This window comes from Protomyctophum bolini (genome assembly GCF_963924005.1).
Source record: "Protomyctophum bolini genome assembly, chromosome: 22".
Taxonomy (NCBI): domain Eukaryota; kingdom Metazoa; phylum Chordata; class Actinopteri; order Myctophiformes; family Myctophidae; genus Protomyctophum; species Protomyctophum bolini.
Window position 1 is genome coordinate 18,775,513 of NC_137883.1, and position 19,171 is coordinate 18,794,683.

The 19,171-nt window shown below is 41.0% G+C and overlaps 1 protein-coding gene across 2 annotated transcripts; it reads left to right on the forward strand.

The window, feature by feature from the left end:
* Positions 1-936: 936 nt before the first annotated feature.
* sapcd2 (suppressor APC domain containing 2) lies at positions 937-16,671 on the forward strand. 2 transcript variants are annotated; one of them, XM_080756343.1, is made up of 7 exons: positions 937-1,951; positions 7,581-7,717; positions 8,576-9,001; positions 12,721-12,867; positions 13,270-13,371; positions 13,707-13,811; positions 14,402-16,671. In XM_080756343.1, exons 1-7 carry the CDS (start codon positions 1,117-1,119, stop codon positions 14,528-14,530), a joined length of 1,881 nt encoding a protein of 626 aa, XP_080612469.1. In that variant the 5' UTR covers positions 937-1,116; the 3' UTR covers positions 14,531-16,671. The 2 variants fall into 2 exon arrangements, with proteins under 2 accessions (XP_080612469.1, XP_080612470.1); XM_080756344.1 differs by lacking the exon at positions 8,576-9,001.
* The last annotated feature ends 2,500 nt before the right edge of the window (positions 16,672-19,171 follow it).

The following is a 19,171-nucleotide window of genomic DNA, read 5'->3' on the forward strand; positions in this document are numbered from 1 at the left end:
TACTAATTATCAGACAAGTCATATTATAAATTACCCTCCCCCCAATGTTTTTCTGAGACACACACACGCTAACTTTCACAGGACTACAACAATTTAATAGTGTGTGTGTGTGTGTGTGTGTGTGTGTGTGTTGGAACTCACACATGCAATCTCAGTTGCACAAATTCAAACACTCTAGAGTAGACAGTTGTGTGTTGTGAACTTGCATGCCCATGTCTGTGACTTGTGTGACTGTGTATATGAGACAGTGTCACAGCATGTAGGCTATTTAGATCTCTGTGTTCAGAATGAAAATGATAAAGAAAATAAAAACTGTCATCTTTGTTTTGCGAGACGTTTGCAGTCTTTAGACCTCTCACACTAAACTATGATGTGTTTAAAACTTGGAATATTAGCTATAGGTGACAGCCAGGCCTCTGATAATTGCATCACATTACTGGCATATTGGTGGTAAGAGATCTCAGGTGTGAATTCATACTGTATTGTTTCAATATTTTCTCAAGAGTGGGTGGAGTGGAATATGAATCCCGAAGTCAATATAACGTCTCAGATGGATTCTAGAATAACAAAAGCCGAACTCAAACTTGTGCCTTCCACACGCTTCCGCCAATAGGCGCATGGCAGTGTCTCGCTGTGGCCAATGGTTGAAGACGCGAGTGAATTTGTGCTGACGTAGAGTCACGTCTTCGGTACATGTGTAAAAGCCTGATTTCTATTTACTGCTCAGTGCTCGGGTCTGGTCTGGGACGCGCCTACTGGGTCCGGTAATTCACACGCACACATACATGCACATACAGACCGCTTCCGTGTCCGTTCTAGACCGGATCTGCAACCTGCTGATTCCAGTCTATCGCTGACGTTTGAAGGGCGGGCCTGCAAGAACAGAATAGAGTCCGAATGCATAGACCTGCGGAGCTACAGAACTGGGTTGGAAGAGAAGAGAGAGTTTCGGCGAGAAAGGACAGACTTTTCATTCAACAATTTCCATGTAAAGAGCAAGTATTTTACAACATATTTTACACAATTCGGCAATTGATTGGATGCTATAAGCCTAACATTGGAGCGAAATCTACAGTTGTAGTTGCCTTATTAATTATAAACTATTGATAAGTCCATATGGCTTTAATAGCGACAGACCAGGGCTGCAAATTCAACGGGTCGTCGACAATATATAATAGAATCGGAGCAAGAAAACAAGATTTCCAAAGCAGGGGAGGAGATCGTTTCAAAACTGTCAAAATGCAACCAAAGGAGACGGAGTATGCCACGGATGGATTGCCGAAGGCATTCCTGCACAGTCTAAGGACCCTCTTTGACATTTTAGATGACGGGGGGCAAAGAGGCTACGTCCACATCTCGGAGATAGAGAGCCGCTGGCAGGGCGCCGGCACGCAGGACCTGCCCGGCGGGGTTCTGGAGTGCTTGAGGCGGGTTGCCCCGCCGCATGGCTGCCTGACTTTCGAGCGGTTTGTCGCGGGGCTGCGATATTCAATGCTCAACCCAGAGAACCGTCACGTTGTCATTAAGACCCAAGCCGCCGTCCACCCGCAGCAACAGACCACCCAGCAGCAGCAAAAACCAGCCCCGCTTTCAGCGTGTAACGTCGGTACGCGAATTGAAAACAAAGTTCGGCCCTTGGGGCCAAGTAATGTGACCAACACGCAGCACCGCGCGTCCTCGCTCCAGAGCCGGACCACCAGACATGAGGTGGACGACCGCGGTGGGTTCCCAGCATGTGGACCAACGTCGCGGTACAAATTCAACGCCGGGTTCGAAAGAAGTGGACGGAGTTTGGAGCGGATCCCCGTCGTCGTTGGACCAGAAGGAGGATGTTATCGATCTGACCAGAACCAGATCCACGTCGGGAAGCAGCAGCTGCCACCACCGCAGCAGAGTCGTGTTCGGTCCATTGAATCGCTCGCGCTGGAGTCTCCACAGCTCCAAAAGCCAAGTAAGAGCATAATAATGGTTTAATAAATCATTGATTGATTGAAGTATTTATTAACAGTTTGCAGAATTTCAAGCACAACTCAATACAAAAACTGTTAACTGGGAGTGGACGACACTATAAAGCCTTACACTTGTTTACAAGAGGGTCCACCGTTTTCAATTAATCATAACATTTAGAGACTTCTACATGTAATATCATCATAAAGGAGGGAAAAACATATACGATGAGAGGGGGTCTCTAACATGCATCTTTTATTTATTTAATAGGCCTATTTTTAATAGGCTTGAGTTCCAAAACAAGTAAACAACAATAGACCGCAGTCCAAATCACAATATGATCTCAGGTGGAGGACTTTGTGTGGTGCGCGCACCAGGGCCGGATTAATACCTCTGAGGGCCCCTGGGCACTGAAGCTTGAAGGGTCCCCCTTCACATGCATGCATAAATCTTTGTGCACGTGCAAAATTTTGGCTGTTTTGGGCCGTTTTTATGCCGTTATATTGGCCTAGAGTCCCAGTAGCCTACCCCGCCCCAGAGTGACAGCCAGGCAGTAAAAAACACATTATTTTTTATTTGACCCAGTCACCCACATAGTAAGAAAATGGGTAAGAGAATTCGCCAGTGTATTTCAGTGTTTTCACCTTTTTTTTGTCGAGCCACCTGACGTGCTATGCATGTAGAATGAAAACAAAGCAATGCTGGATGGCGGACGTACGTCTTTTATTACACCAGAATCACGGTCACCTCTCCACCTAACCTCACACAGCCCAGTGGGCCCACCCACCTTGAACAACAGCCAATCTAGCGCAGTGTTGCTGCTTTACATACAATTGCACTTTTCAGCTGCCTTCTCACAAACAATAAAACACTAATCTTTTTAGACACCATTTATTTAATTCGGATTAGCAGGGACATTTTCTGTGGAGCAAAAAAGTCCAAATATATTTTTTTTTTAAATTTGAGGGGTCCCTGGAGCCCAAGGGCCCAAGGACACGTGCCCAAAGTGCCCATATGGTAGATCCGGCCCTGGCGTGCATGGCCTCATTGGCCTACCATTATGCATGCCATAAACATAAAGCTGATATCACTGTCTGTCACTATCCATATTAATTGTGATGTGTCTGTGATCAGTCACTGTTTTTGTCTCATCTCTGTCTGACCTGTCACTTGACAGACATGGCCCTGTGCACGCTCAGTATGATAATTCCAGATGGGTGGAAACTGAAAAGTACCTGACAGTGCGTTTTAACAGCGGGCGAGCATCAACCGACACATCGCCCGTCATCGCCAGAAAAGATGAATTATTTGTATCTTTTCGGGCGACGTTGCTCCGCCAACTTTTTTACCATCGCCTGCTATCGCCGGGTCCCATAGACAAATAATGCACTTTTGGAAGATTCGTCTGGCTGTCGCCAGTCGCCCACTGTTAAAACGTACTAGGCTGATTTACAGGATAAGTGGGCACTACCGCACTATACTATACTATCTGGGCTATTTTGTACATAATTTGAGCCTTTAGTTTAACTTCTTGTTTATGCCCCAAAATGAAATGGATAGACTATACACTACAGGTTTTCTATTGTAAAATATATTAGACCTTAATTGCCAAATGTTTACGCATGTTCTAATTATATATACTTTACTTAAGACCATTTTCCAAATATTGTATTTTTTAACATTGGACAAAATAGCCAATTTCAAACCGAGGTGCCCACTCTTTCTTAGCTGCTTCTTGAACTACTAGGTGGTTGATTTCTCCCTGTTGTGGATTAAAAGATGGATTCAATTGATTAAATGAGCTGATTAACTAAAACGATTAAATCTAATATGAATCACGAGAGAGAATACATCTTGGATATTACTTGGGTATCAATTTGATATGCATGTAATTGCATAATTGCATGTAATTGCATCTTGTAACACAAACAGAGCTGCATATCCAGGACCATGTACACCATTTAACACAATGGTGTTAAATGGTTAAATGGTTAAATGTTAAACAATTAAAGTCTGAGTGTAATGTCTTGGGAGACGTATAACCATTCAAACTATGAAAAAATGCCTTGACCACTTTAGCCCTATTTTATACTTCATTATTCAACTGTAATGAATGACATGTCAACCATATGGCAGGTTGAAATTAAAAGAGGTTAAAGTGGAGAGATGTCTGTTATTATCCATAGATAAGGTCAGAGATAGGCAGCCTGTTATCTGAAATCTCTGGAGAGACGATCTGAGTTCAACTTGAGGATGGGCCGATGATGGGCTGAATGTTACGGAACTTACGGGCAAGGGGAAGCTGTAAGAATGTCCAATGTCATTAAAGGGGAAGCTGTAAGAATGTCCAATGTCATTACTAGACTGGCCCATGTATACTACAGTTGGAGTAGTTCAGTTGTAACTCTCTTACTTACTTACTTTCAGTATCTGTCATATGTACTCATACTCATGCAGGATCAAATTTCCCTATCTCCCGTCTTCCACTATGCGTGTCTTTCAATTGTTCTCGCTCTTTCTCCCAGAGCGTGCTTGATCTGTAGTACATAACCAGGCCTGTCTAGAGCTATAAGTGTAACACCATCCTCCTTCCGGAGCCCTGGGGGTGTTCTTGGCTACTAACTTCACTTGCACTTAAGGGCAGCGTTGTCACTTGTTAGATACATTAAAATCCTCAGTATTCATTTAAACCTTGAGTGTACAAATGTAATCAAGGGACCACTTGGTCTTGTTTACATTTGTACAAATGGATATTTGTTGAAAATGTTAATTGAATCCACTAATTGGACTCAAAGCAGTAGCCAAGTGGTCCTTTCCTAGAATAGGATCCTAGAATGATTGACACTATTCCAACGAAAAAGAGTTGTATCATAACGTTACTGCAGTCTTCCTCATGTATATATGGGTTATGCATTGCAGGGGAAGAAAGACTATTTTGTAATAGAAAAACCTGTCAAGACCTGCTGCCTGTCTGACTTCGTAGGACTACACAACATTAGCTCTGAGGCATAAAGAACAACTCTTGCACGCACGCACGCACACACACACACACACACACACACACGCGCACGCACACACTAATCATGCTCTCTAACCTGTCCTTTTCCCACAGCAGGTTTGAAAGAAGTAAATAACATTCCTTAGCAGTCGTTAGTGATTTGTACTGCATGAGATCATCGCTACAACATGAACATGGAGCAATGAATAACACCTGTCGGCACTGTTTGGCATGTTTTCTCATCACTGATAGTCAGATGGTTAAGAACAATGTATGCTGTGATACACTTAAAACAAGTGGACAATCGTGTGAGCTTGTCACAATAGTGTTGATACTATAAAAGTCACTGTGCCATTTTCTGAGCAAAAATTTCCTAAATTTTGAAAGTGAAAAAGTATTTAGTAATACATTTCTTGTATATTTCTATCAAGAAAATACTACTTTCTGGATTATTGATAAACAACATTGTTAAATGTTACACATTTTGTATTCAAAACATTATATGACAAGAAGACTCCCAGGGCTCACGAAGGACATTTGACTTGTTCACTTGTTCCTTTTCAATGGAAAGTTATGGCAATGATGGTTGATGGTTGATTTCAGCATTATTTTATTTTAGGAATAGGGCTCCCTCCTGTGGTAGACATGGAAACTCACAGCTTCAGCAATTTAAGCAAATAAGTGTTACTTGGCTGCTGAACATGCATTAGTGGTAGTAGTACTCTTCTCTAGTAGCATTCTTTGTCAAAATAACGATAAATAGATTTACCTTATTGATTAATGTATTCAAAAAAGGCAAATACTTTCCATATAACAATAACAGATATTCTGTTTCTCAATTAGTATATACTGTACAATTATTATTATTTGAGTTATTAGAACAGAAAAGGTATTTCAGTGGATGTAGGGACCTGCAGGGCAGTGTCTCGGAAAGAATGTAGGCAGGTTTAAGTGGTCCATATGCGGTCAATACATGTAATTGTCTATAATCTTTTTTTTATATATATTTTTTTTATCCCACGATTTTGTAACCCATTTTTCACCCCTGTGTCAATCATCTACTGTGATCCTGGGCTCTACACACCCTCCGCCAACCTGGGGAGAGCAACGGACTTAACTCATGCTTCCTTCATGCTTGAGTGTCCAAGTTGCTCCTTTACACCTGGCAGGGGGGAGTTTACCTGGTTGGACGTAGCGCATGGAAGGAACACGTTATTCCAACCAGTTCCTTTCAATTGTCTATAATCTAATTGGCCCTACATTGTAGATAAACAACTAACTGAATAATGCAATCAGTGTTGATTAAATGTAATTATTTATACAGTGAATAGGTTGAGGATGTTTTAAATTGGTTCATCTTTTTTTCTGTGACTTTTATCAATCAATCTGTACTAGAAACTGCATTAAAATGTAAAGTTAACTAAATATAACTTACAGGACAGTGAGGACACTACATTTATGTGTTGATATTTATATTTAAAGCATGTTTAAAATCTCTGTAAGATGATTTTCATACCGTACTGAAAGGATTGGAATCCAGTGGCTTTGGTTTCTCCAACAAACCCACACAGTATGCTTTGAGAAATGAGCAGCACTTACCGTAAAAACACGTCTGTCTGGTATGTGGAATGCAGCTTGATGCAGCCTTTAAGTATGGTCTTCTTGAGTTGAAACCAGTTAGGATTGGGTCAGGACTGGAGCGGCAGCTTGAAGTGTTACTTTGAAAGAAAGCATAATACTTTACCCCTATTTCAAACAAGATCTACAAGATCTTGCCACGTTGTGAGCTTGTAGATCGGTCTGACTGTATACATTTTAACTTTAAAGAAAATGTTCGCCTAATGGCATGCTTTGAGATGTAGGAAGGGCCCGGACAGGAGTCAACCCATAGAGCCTAGTCCTTCCATGCGCCAGAAGTGTACCTCCCAGCCCTGGCAGAGTAGTTCTGGAGTAGTTCCAACGGATTGTGTGGCCTTGGTCTTTCCCTAATGGGACTGATCGAGGGTAGCTACTGGGACGTAAGTCGGGACTTGATCACCCCGGCTGGGTCGCCTGAGTGAGGGGTATGAGGGGTTCTAGAGACCTGAAACCCAGATGACCGTGGGATACATCGCTGAGGATACATCCCAGGTGCATCCATAAGATGTTTTTTGTTTGTTATAAAAGCACGCCTTTTTTGTTTACATTTAAAATACTAAACTATACTAAACGATACAAACTATAATATATTTTATTAATAATTAAACAATATAAATTAATTAATTCAATCTAATTTCTCCCAGAGTCCCAGATACCAGGCCCCTATCATCTCTCTTGGGCAGAATTCATAGAAACCTTGTATCTCCATATTTTATCCTTTTATGTTTTTCTTTCATTAAATGATAAACTACTTTGTGGTATAAGTGTCGAGCAAAAATAACAAAAATGGCCAATCTACTACAAGCCAGGTCACAATATACTGTATGTAAGTGTTGTGAACTTGTAGATCATCTATTGTCACTATTTTTGAAAAACCTTTAGCAAGATATTGGCCTGTAATGTGTAAAATAGCTACATACTCTGACAGCGGCGATATATATGCTATGATGATATTAATACTGTGGACCCCATGTGAATTATTATCACTCTTTTCCAGGTGTTCCAGAGCCATGTTTACCAAGATCTCAGAGTGAATCAGCAGCAGGATTTGTTACTGGTGGTTCCAGACGCCATTTGCGTAGTCGTGAAGAGCAGAGACGGCACACCATCTCAAATGGAGTGGATTATGGAATGGTTTGTTACATGCACACAAACACATACATAGAAGTAAGCCTGCCATTGCTTTCGGGCAGATACCATGCATGTATCTTCAATATTTGTAAATCTCGTTATACAAGAGAAAATTGCTGATCTACAAGCTTACAACGTGTCACAGACTCAGATTGTGCCACTTCTTCTAGAACTAGATCTGCTACTTTTGAAGAAAAAAAAGTGTGGTTTCTCAAAATTAATCTTAACAAGTCAAGAGCCTGTGAGCTGTGACTAAATCATTGGGTAACTACATTGGATCTGATTTTTCTTTCCATTTGCTGAAAAGTAACGGTTGTGGATACAGTACAAGGTTTTCCACCCGACAGCAATGCTATGTACTGTATGTTCCCATGCCTGTGCTATAGCACTTCTTGTTGGGGTATTTGACAAGTGCATTTGGAAATACCTGAAATTCTTCCTAGACATGTAACCATGATAACTATTAGGAGCAGTAGATGCCATTATTGCGGCTCACTTATGGTTTTGTGAAGTGTTTATGATTAAAACAGTGCTGTTTTATAATTGGTTAATTAAATTGTTAATTACATTTCGTAAACCCCCCCCCCCCCCCCAAAAACACAACTTTGATGCAGAAGGAGGTAGACTGCATTTTCACCGTTCATTTTATTACATAGAAATAGACCACGGCAAATATATATCCTAAGTCTATTACCTAAACTCTGGCTTAGATCAAGTGTATGATTATAAATAATATGTGTTAATGAAGATAGTTGAAAATAAAGAAACTAAACAGGCCAACACAATATAGAAAAGGCTGCTTAGTGGACAATTTCTATTGGCCATCACGTTCCTTTTCACCCACCCTCTCCCCTCACACAGACCCTCCCACTGTCCAGTCCCCTTCTGGTCCTCTCTACCTCACTCTTTCTCTCCCCCTGCCTCTTTCCCCTCAGCCTGCTTTCTCTCTCTACCTCACTCTCCCTTTTTCCATCCCCCGACCTCTTTTCCTTTGCACTCTCTTTTCCCTTTTCTCTGTCTGGAGTGTACTGGTTCCTCACCTTCTTCCTCCCTACCCCTCTCCTCCCCCTTTCCCTCCCTCCCCCCTCCGACCCACCCTGGGCAATTTGGTCTGCTGCTGCACTGATGGTAGTGAGCCGGGTCGGGCCCAGGGGCCTGGTGGAAGCAGGGGATTCGCTTGGCCGGCCCGGCCCAGCTTGGACAGCAGTCTGGGCTGCCTATACTACTGTCTTCTTCCCCCTCAGTAGCAGTCTCTACAGCAACAAGGCACTACAGTTTTTCCTCTGGGTGAGTAGGTTATAAAAAGAGACACTACACCAGGTAGTCACCATCGGTAGTCAACTATTGGCTTGGAGGAGGCTTGTGTCACCATCGGTAGTCAACTATTGGCTTGGAGGAGGCTTGTGTCACCATCGGTAGTCAACTATTGGCTTGGAGGAGGCTTGTGTCACCATCGGTAGTCAACTATTGGCTTGGAGGAGGCTTGTGTCACCATCGGTAGTCAACTATTGGCTTGGAGGAGGCTTGTGTCACCATCGGTAGTCAACTATTGGCTTGGAGGAGGCTTGTGTCACCATCGGTAGTCAACTATTGGCTTGGAGGAGGCTTGTGTCACCATCGGTAGTCAACTATTGGCTTGCAGGAGGCTTGTGCGTGCGTGCTTTGCAGCTTACATGCCAATATGATAATATGAGATTTGACAAGGCAGTTATAAGCAGCTGTCAGTGTCACCATCGTCTGTGATTTGGCAGTGTTCTTGATTGACATATATATTTAGTCTATCTATTGTTTATTGTTGCTTTTTTCATTTTCCAGTAGGTCATTATCGATTAGACAGAGACAGACGCCTTTGACTGATGAAGAAGCATCATAATGAAACTTTAAATGTTAGACTTTAATCAAATAACTTGCTTTGTATCTGTGTGCTCCGTTGTTCTACTTTGGACTAAACCTCTTATGTTTCTCCCAGATATTAGAACAGACTTTGCTATTTTTCTTGTTTGTTAGTTTGAACTTTGAATACTTCAAGGTGAAGCTCAATACTCAATGCTCAAGTTGCTTTATAGATTAAAGTTGAAAGGCCATTATATTGGTCTTTGTGGTTTTAGCTAAGCTGTGTGTGGGGCCACTGGTGTCATGATATTGTTTTGTTAGCCAGCTCAACTGTGACACAATACACACACACACACACACACACTTTTCCATAACATTGCAATAATTTACTCTCGGTTTCCGTCTCTTGCTCAGCTCTCTGTATATTTTCCCTAACTTTCCACAAAGCCCTACACTGTTGGTCATTCTTCATTCCAGGCACTAAACACCCCTCAACCCCCTCCCTTTCGTCCTATTATACTTTCTCTCTCGTCTCTTGCTCTTTCTCTTTCCCTCCCAATCTATTCCCCATTTCCCCCAATTCAATTAGTCGGACTGCATAAAGTAGGTTTAGTGAGCAATATTACAAAAGAACACATTAAACATAGATTGACTTTGGAATTAATTACTAGTGATTTGGTCAGATCTCAGATGATTCCATTTGGAGCCATGGAAGAGGCAGTAGGAAAGGATAGACTGAGGGATGGAAAGATGACACACCAGGTGGCTGAATGCCAGCAGTGGGGCCTGGGCTGTGGCTGTGAGCCGCATGGAAAGCATGGTCAGCACAACTCAATGGAGCCTTGCTGGAGTGGGATTCTCTCTCTCTCTCTCTCTCTCTCTCTCTCTCTCTCTCTCTCTCTCTCTCTATCTCCCTCTCTCTGCATGTGTGCAGTCACACTCTTTAACGCATGCGTGTGCACACACACACACACACACACACACACACACACACGGGGGCAACTGTAGTTGAAGTGGGTCTGCTGTTTACCCCATTCTTAGGTTGCTGTGTGGTTGCCATGACACCGGGCTGATTGCTCCTCTAAACATTGTCTCTGTTCAGAATGGGGTGAGAGTCGGGCACAATTGGTACGGCTCCATTGTATCCACCAGCACAAAAGAAGCCACTGCAGATGCCCATGTGAAAGGATGAGAGTTTGTCTACTCACCACACACAGTCCTGGCAGAAACATATATGTTCTACTAGACTTTGACGGCCCTAACGGGCCGCTCATCCCAGAGTTACGTTGCAGCGCACTATGGGAAGAAGGAAATTGCAGGAGTTGACTCCACATGTAGTAACGGATGGGTTATTAGTTATTATTATGTGTCCTTATTAGTGTAGTGTAGTCAACACGTTATGGCTCGTACACACTGCCCGATATTTGCTCCGATTATGCTGTCGGGGAGCATTTTTGGCGCTCGCCGACAAAACCCCTGATCTGACGTTGCGGTGCCCAAAAGGTAGATCACGATCTACCAGTAGATCACAAAGGCTTTGCAGGTAGACCACATGACATGCCCCTAAAAATATATATAATTTTAATATAAAAACGATTTTTGCATCTGCCGCTTGAGATGACCTGAGATGACTTGATTGATCGACATCAAAAAGGGCCTGTTAGCTCAAACACACAATGCAATACTTGTTGTTGCGTACAAAGAGTAGCAAAGTCAAATACCAAAAAACAAAACCCTACCATTTCCATTTTCCCCCCTCTATTTCCCATTCCATGTGCGTTTGTCTTATATGTAGCCTATGAAAGGCCCCTCAATTACATTTTGTAACTATTTTCAGCAATGGGATGATAGTTTTATTTGGTGGGTATATGTTCATTATGTTGTTGAGCTGGTCGTTTTGAAAGTAGCTCTCAAGTAAAAAAAAGTGTGGCCACCCCTGGTATAGATGATTAGAAATCCCTGTAGGCTACCCACATATTGGTAGCCTATATTAGCCCAATATTGGCGTTACGCATTTCACTTGAATAATGTTGTGTGCGCGCGTGCGGAGAAAGGCAGAGTTATTTAATGAAACTCAAGATTATAACGTCCTGTCTCGCTACATGCCGCGGCGCCGCCCTGTGTAGCCTGCATGGCTATTCCTGTGTGTGTGGCGTGCTGAGAGAGAGAGGGAGAGAGAGAGAGATGATGTAGCCGCTGCCTATATGTATCGGGTCTGGATCGCATCTTGGTGAACTGTTGCAGTGTGTGATCCGTGGTCGGCGACTCGGCGATCAATCGTTTAGTGTGAAAGCCACAAAGATATAATGACAGACGATTTAACAAGAAAACACATTATGAAATGCACAACGATCTGATGAGTCTCCGACAACTGTAAAACTCCTCCACTGTGTAGGGGCCGAGTTTTAAGCGAGTCGAAGCGTGTTGAATGGCATTTGTTTGTGGGCTTGTTTTCATAGACCTGGCGAATTCTGCTTACATATTTTGCGGACACATTTTGCGGACATCTTTTGCTCACATGTTTTCATTTGTAGTATAGGATATAGGCCTATAGTCTGTTTTTATTTGATTTTGGCGGTGATGTGAATACTTTTTTGCTGATGACATGGAAAGCATAAAAGCTTGTTAAAGTTTCACCGTATCTTTTTAGTGGTTGTCATCTAAGTGAAATCAGAATAGAATACGGCATCAGGTGACTTCTGGCCTTTTGATTGTTCTTTAACAACTTAAGCGCTATATGTGTGTGCCCGTGTGAAGTGAGGGGCGATCTTATCATCATACATCATCTCATTCCGGCCAATCAGAATTTCTGTCCTCACCTTCGTCTTCGATTGCTCAAAATGTTCCATTCATTGTCAATGGGATTTAATGTTTAGGACAAAGTGTGTGCACATACACCAAAAGCTGGACATAGGAAGGGATATCGCCCCTCAAATATAACCAATCTACATGACAACAATGTGTTGCATTGTGATGGATTGTGAGCTGTAGGAAATGTTTTGAAGAATTTTCAAGATCTGTTATGACCCTTTTTATGTCCCAAAACAGGGACACCAGGTTGGAAGTAGTTACAGTAACTGACCATGTTCCTTTCTCTCTCCGGCTGTCCCCATCCTTGCCGGTCCTTCTCATCTCTTCACCCTGTTCCTCTTATTCTCCTTCATCTGTCCCAGTTGAAGCAAATGAAGGAACTGGAGCAGGAGAAAGACTCCTTGCTGACAGGTCTGGAGGTTGTGGAGCAGGCGAGGGACTGGTACCAAGGTCAGATCCACAATGTCACCGAGAGACAGCGGCAGGTTGGCCAGAGCAACCACTGCACGGTAGGTCCATGTAGAGGTGCCGCAATAATTAAATATCAAACTCAACTCAAGTTGGAACTGAATCAGTATGGGGCGATTTCAGCCGTGAACAGCTTAGAAAAGGGGGTGTATGGGGGCTTTCAGGTAGGAAGGAGCCCGAAGGCACCGTAAGCACCTCAAAGTGTGCAATGATTAACATCCTAACATACTAACTACTGTTGTTACCGGTATTCATAAATATCTCTTTGTTATTTCTGCTAGTGTTGTACTTCTATATGAAATGTAGCAAAAATAAAGAATAATCTTCAAATACTTTCTGTTCTGCATGAATCATTTTATTTGTCCAGTCATGCATATTTTTCTATTGGCTAAACAATAGACTGTAACTCTCTCACGTCCTATTTCATCTTTATCTTCTAACAGGATTTGTTCACAGAAGCCAGCCAAAGTCGCATGAATATCCTGCTTCCTAAATTGCAAGAAGTCAACCGCTGCCTTAGTGACCTAATTTCCTGCTCTGGGATGGTAAGTGCTGATGATAATTGGTCTTTTACTGGCTTAAAATACACATCTAACTGGGTTCATCTGTATAATATATTATTTTGCATCGAAAGCCACAAAGTGGCAATTCAAAGGTTCAAATTAACATTTCTCTTACTTATATGGGTGTTGTCCAGAATGTTTAGGTTATTCACCAAGCAGAGCTTCCATCTGAAATGACTGCTGACCAATACAAATTATCTTTTAATTGTTGACAAGATTCGATGTACTGCATATTGGATCGACGGCATACTTATTCAATAACTTCATTCAGTAATCAGTACTGGATAATAAGGTTATCTGTCTTTGTCTCTGAGCAGCCAGTCCCTCAGAGCACAACTCTCTCTACTAGCTCTCAGCCTCCAGCTCCAGCCCCTCCGCAAGCCATCCAAAGGCTGAAGGACCAAAACCGTCTTCTCACACAGGTAGGTGACATGGTTCCATACAGACTGATGCACAATGACAATGTATTTTCTCTGTAGGCTTAGAGCTTCCGGCTTGAGGCAGAGCATTATGCTCCTCTTATTATTCTGAAGTGGTATGGTTTATTTGGGGTAAGTAGTTGTTCTGCCCACCATAACCACGTTATGCCCTATACGTAACGCATTGTCATACATTGAATAGCTAAAATAGCCATTTTACAAACTTGCAACTCATTGCAATGCGTTGTCGGGTTATCTTCTTTATCTTCTCTTTTAGGAAATATTTGAAGAAATAGTAGTGACATTCCCGAAGTAGGCTATGGCCATAGTCAATCACCTGGTGGATGTGCTGATGAAAACCATTGGGGTCTGACAGTACACCTCCTTCCAAGCCAGTATGAGCAGTCTCTAATCAAGACTACGTAGCTCAAATGACACCAGATCTTACCACTATTTGAAAGGCTCCATCACCATCATTTCTTGTCTTGATAGAAAGATACTACTACTAGCAAAACCTTTGTGTACACAACGATACAACACTTGGTAAAATACATGAGTGTCTTTTCTCTCTTTTTCTTCTCGTGTCCACGTAGGAGGTGACAGAGAAGAGTGAGCGCATCACCCAACTAGAACAGGAGAAGTCAGCGTTGATCAAACAGCTGTTTGAGGCTCGTGCCCGTAGCATACAGGATACGAGTGCCATGGACTCTACTTTCATATGAACACAACTACACACAATACTGTAGCACAGCCATGTTTCAACCATGAAATGGTCATTATTCAACTACAAAACAACCACCATGAATCGAATGTGACACAATACCATCACCAACAGAATGGGATTGTATTTGAGTTTACTTTTTTACAACCGTGCCAGATATATGAACTGAGATTAAACCACAATAAACGGATCCAATTGTAAAATCTCTGTAGTCAGAACAAATGTTTTGAAAACTGAAGTGTTCCTCCTCTGGTCAGCTCAGTGCGACAGGACTCATGTTTACCCAACTGCACCTTTAACTACAGTCACAAGACCCCTGACTATGTTATGTAATCACTCCACATGCTCTCCACACTCAAAAACTCAAAGAAAATGCTAGTTGGACAGTGGAGTCCAATTATCTAAGGATCTTAGATCCTGTCATTTGTTGCCTTTTCTCCGAACCACTTCACCACCCCCACCAATCAGAAAATCTGATCGGGGTGGAACTTGCTGTGATCTGACTTGATGACTCCACCGGACAAAATGGCACCTACGAGATCCCATGGATCACCCTGCATTTGAGCACTCCCACCATGGATAAATCACCCTGCTGTTGTGCACTCCCAGAAGACTAGTTCTAACTCATGCTGCTCTGCGGTACAAGGAATAGAACATGAACACCCAAACATACTTTTACACAAAGGCATTGGCTGAAATAATTTATTTTGCAATTATGTGTACCACATTCATATTGCTGAATAGGGAAACAAACTTAATTTGCTTGCTGTGATTATCAATCTTGTTTTGATATTAAAAAAATAATAATCAGGTACTTTGACCCTAATCACACCCAATGACTGAATGAATGAAATCAATTGTTGACTATTTACTTACTTTTCTATTTTTAGAATGAATACAAATGGTTGTTCACAATTTGTGAGGACTGACAAAAAGGATACAGATGGAATTTCACTTGTATAACTGATGTGAAGCAGTACTGTTACCAATTGTGTAATTAATATAGCAGTATGTCATAACTTTGTATGAATTTGGAGACATTGTCTCAACATTGGAAAAAGATGAGAGCACAACCAAGGAGAGAGTTATTGAGAAGATGAGACGTTTGCACTTAGAATAGAATTGAAGAGGAGAAGCATGGTGTTCACTGAATGTGTTGGAGAGCCCTTGCTTGCCTGTGGCCTTAAAGAGCAACTTTGCCATTGTTTTAGCTTGGAATAAATCTTACTGTTCTATTGTGAGGAAGACATGAAAATCTGACATAATGCTAATATGTAATGTGTCTTAAGAACTCGCTCTTAAAGGCACTGGAAAACACTGCCAGCCTGCTTTCATGTCATCAACAATAGAATTCAAGCTTAAACATTGCTCTGTAACTAATGGCCTAGTCACCAAAGGACTGGTTTGGGAGGGCTCAGAGTACAATGTGGTTGGTGGGCTAGCGGTACTAAACGACTCCTTGGTTATTAGATTTCTTTCAATGGGGTGTCATAACCAAAATAATTATTTTTAACCAGATCCCCTGTGCGTCTATACAGTGGAGTTTTTATTCTTTCTAAAAGTCATGGTTAAATACATTTAGAATGACTCATGTTTTTCAGTTTGAATATTTGAAACACAGAAGAGATTTCTGTTTGTGTAACTTGGGGATTAAGTGTTAGCAGAGATACACTCAGAAAGGTCCCCTTAAACCAGCAGCAGGAACTAACTATCAAATGTTTCTATGATCGCACTGTAAAAACATTTTATTTAGACATTTCTCCATGTGTTTACAAGAGCTCAGTTAGAGAGGGTGGTATTAGACAATGTGTAACTCACTGTAGCCTACTTCTAGGACGTCTGCACATAAAGTAGCTATATCCTTTTGTCTTGTTTACTTTACGTTATGTTATGTGATTCTCTTGCTGCTCATAATACATTATTGGTGAATGCAACCATTTCCTTTCTAGTGTCTGTCCCTATTATGAGTCGGCTTCGAATGACTTGTAAAATATTAAACATAAAAAGGTGCTAAATTGGTTGTAGTATCAAACCCATGTTGTAACTCCCTTATTATTTTTATGTTGTGAAAGTGCTGTAAGTGATAAAAAAAACAAACAATTATAAAATAAAAATAAAAAGTTAACGCTTTATATCCTGATATGTAATGATTGCTAGAGTGTTTGTTCAGCAACGGGTCTCCCCATTTCTCCCGCGTTTTAATAAACAGAAAATGTGTTCAGGTGAGACATAAATTTAATCCAATCAGGAGAGAGAACCCCACAAAGATTGACAAAGTTATTGTTAGTGCCAAAATGCCTTTGTTTATTTTGTTTTTATTTAAATTGCTTGTTTGGCCTTGATGATAATGACTTTGATGTCATTCTAATCACAGTGCAGGGTGGCCCTAATATACCTCATGGTGCAAAGGTATTATTGCTCACCATGGCAACCACCACAGGGGGTAGGTACTTACTTATACCTGGCTGTGGATTATGTGACCCAGGTGTGCAAGGGGAAAACCCAAAGAGTTTTTGACCGTGATCTTGATGCCATGTAGGTTGGCGTTCAATGCCTTTCGTTTGAGTTTCTTGTATTATAATTTATTGTACATGTACAATAAATGGACATATCCAACATCATAAAATTTTCAAACTCGACTCAACCCAGTTGCCCCTGGCAGTGTATAGCTACAGGTAAAAGCTATACAGTTCAGTTTAATAGTGTTCCATTTCCAATTTTGTCTAATTAGTTTGGTTTCATCACTTCCAATTTCACTTGTTTATCCTGTATCAGTTCTCTCGCTTGATTGCTTGAAATTAGTGTAACCCATATGGAATATATGGTGTCACTAATTCATAATATTCTGTCTGTGTTTATGGTGTCACAAATGCATGTTCCACTAGAGGGTTAGCCTGTATGTAATTATTCAATACCAATTCACATGTTGACCACTAGAGGGAATCTCCGTTTTTTACTCCATTCATTCTGATCCACCCTAGAGTGAAGTTGACAGAGAGAGAGATCTCTCCTGCTCATTTTGAGAAGCAAAGAAATAAGCTAAAAATCTTCTCAATTCTTAAGCAGAGTTGCAGAAAAGTACTTGTACAAGCAGCTAACCAAGTGCTGCTTGTGAGAGCCCGGTTCCTGTGGAGTTTTACCGTGTTCTTATATTGCTGAGAACTCCAGTAAGTTTGTGTGTTTGTTAGCCAACTGGCAACAACACAAGGTGTTTAGATACAATACAAAAACCAATTGGAGTAATGTGATGATGTTGTGAAAAGTCTATGTTTTGGATAACTTTATATTTATTTTTGTCAAACAGAGGTTTTGTTTTAAGTTACTGTTTAGCCTGTAGGAAAACTGCATTCATGTCATGATGCTAAAAGGGAAACAGTAGGCCTACTTCATTCTACAGTACTTCTACACTCTACAGTATTTCATTTGTTCAGTTGATGCTATAAATAATAATTCATTTTATTTAATGTTGCTTTAAAAAGTGACAACAGTTCACAAGTTAGGGTAAAAAGATAAGTCCTTTAATGGATATGTTTTATTTATTTCATTCATTTAAATAATGTTTGGAAAAGGTGAGGATGTTTCATTTAGTTTTGCCAATTAATACTGCTGCTTAAAGTCTGCTAGACTTGAGACATATATGGAGCACAAAGTGTGAACAGTATTCATATTTCATATCCATGACCATGAGTAATGGGTTTAAAATGAGTAACTGATTTGATTTAATTGATAAATAAGAAGTTAATATGGTACCATATGGAAGAGAAATAACAGAGAAAAAGAGTGTTATAAATGAATTGATTCTATCTATTCTGTACTGCTATGTGCAGATTGGTTTTTGTGATCCTGGTGAACGTCTGGTTTCAAACCATGCTGAGAGTATGATGGCGAGCTTGTCCCAGTGAGCAACAGTCTGCAGAGGGAGCGTTTGGATGCAGCGTGGCCAGCTGCATGGGTTCTGATTCTGCAGTGACTGTCTGAACTGATTCACGAACACATCAGAGTCGCAAGTATTGAACTGAAATAGAAAGGATTCAAGGATTCTCACTCAGGATTCTCACAGAACACTCAACTCAACACTCAAGTGTTGAGATTCACTACCCGGGTAGAACTATTTTGAAAGACAATTCAAAGGTCAATTCTTCCATTTTTTAGTTTAGTCCATTTTGGATATTTTTCCAATCAAAGAGCTCTATTTTGTTTTATTTTTGGTTATGTATGTTTGTGTAATAAATTAGCCTGCAGCTGTTCTATGTCACAGGTACAGAAGTCTCATTGTGAGTCTTTCACCCATACTGCCCAGAACCTAGTAATATAAGTGAGCCAACCTCTACTATCCCTGAGTAGGGGTGCTACATTAGTAATCCGACCAAAAAATAAATTTTGTTTACCAAAGAGCTGAAGAGATGGTAAGACCCCTGTATTTGAACACTACAGCTTGATAGGATATAGAGCTGATATAGAACTTCATTAAAAGAAAATCACTTACAGTAACTATTGAAAGTCTACAACTATATAATGGCATTTTAAAAAAATGATATCCATACATGAACTAAAGTGTTTGGTTCAGTAATTAAACAGTTTCTAAAAATGTACACAATGTTCCCAATCATACAAAGCGTTACTGATAGCATAATCAATTATT

Coding starts and splice junctions, on each gene's coding strand:
- sapcd2 (XM_080756343.1), top strand. CDS start 1,117: ATGGCTTTAATAGCGACAGACCAGGGCTGCAAATTCAACGGGTCGTCG. Junction 1,952..7,580: donor TCCACAGCTCCAAAAGCCAA/GTAAGAGCATAA, acceptor ACTCTTTTCCAG/GTGTTCCAGAGCCATGTTTA. Junction 13,372..13,706: donor TAATTTCCTGCTCTGGGATG/GTAAGTGCTGAT, acceptor GTCTCTGAGCAG/CCAGTCCCTCAGAGCACAAC.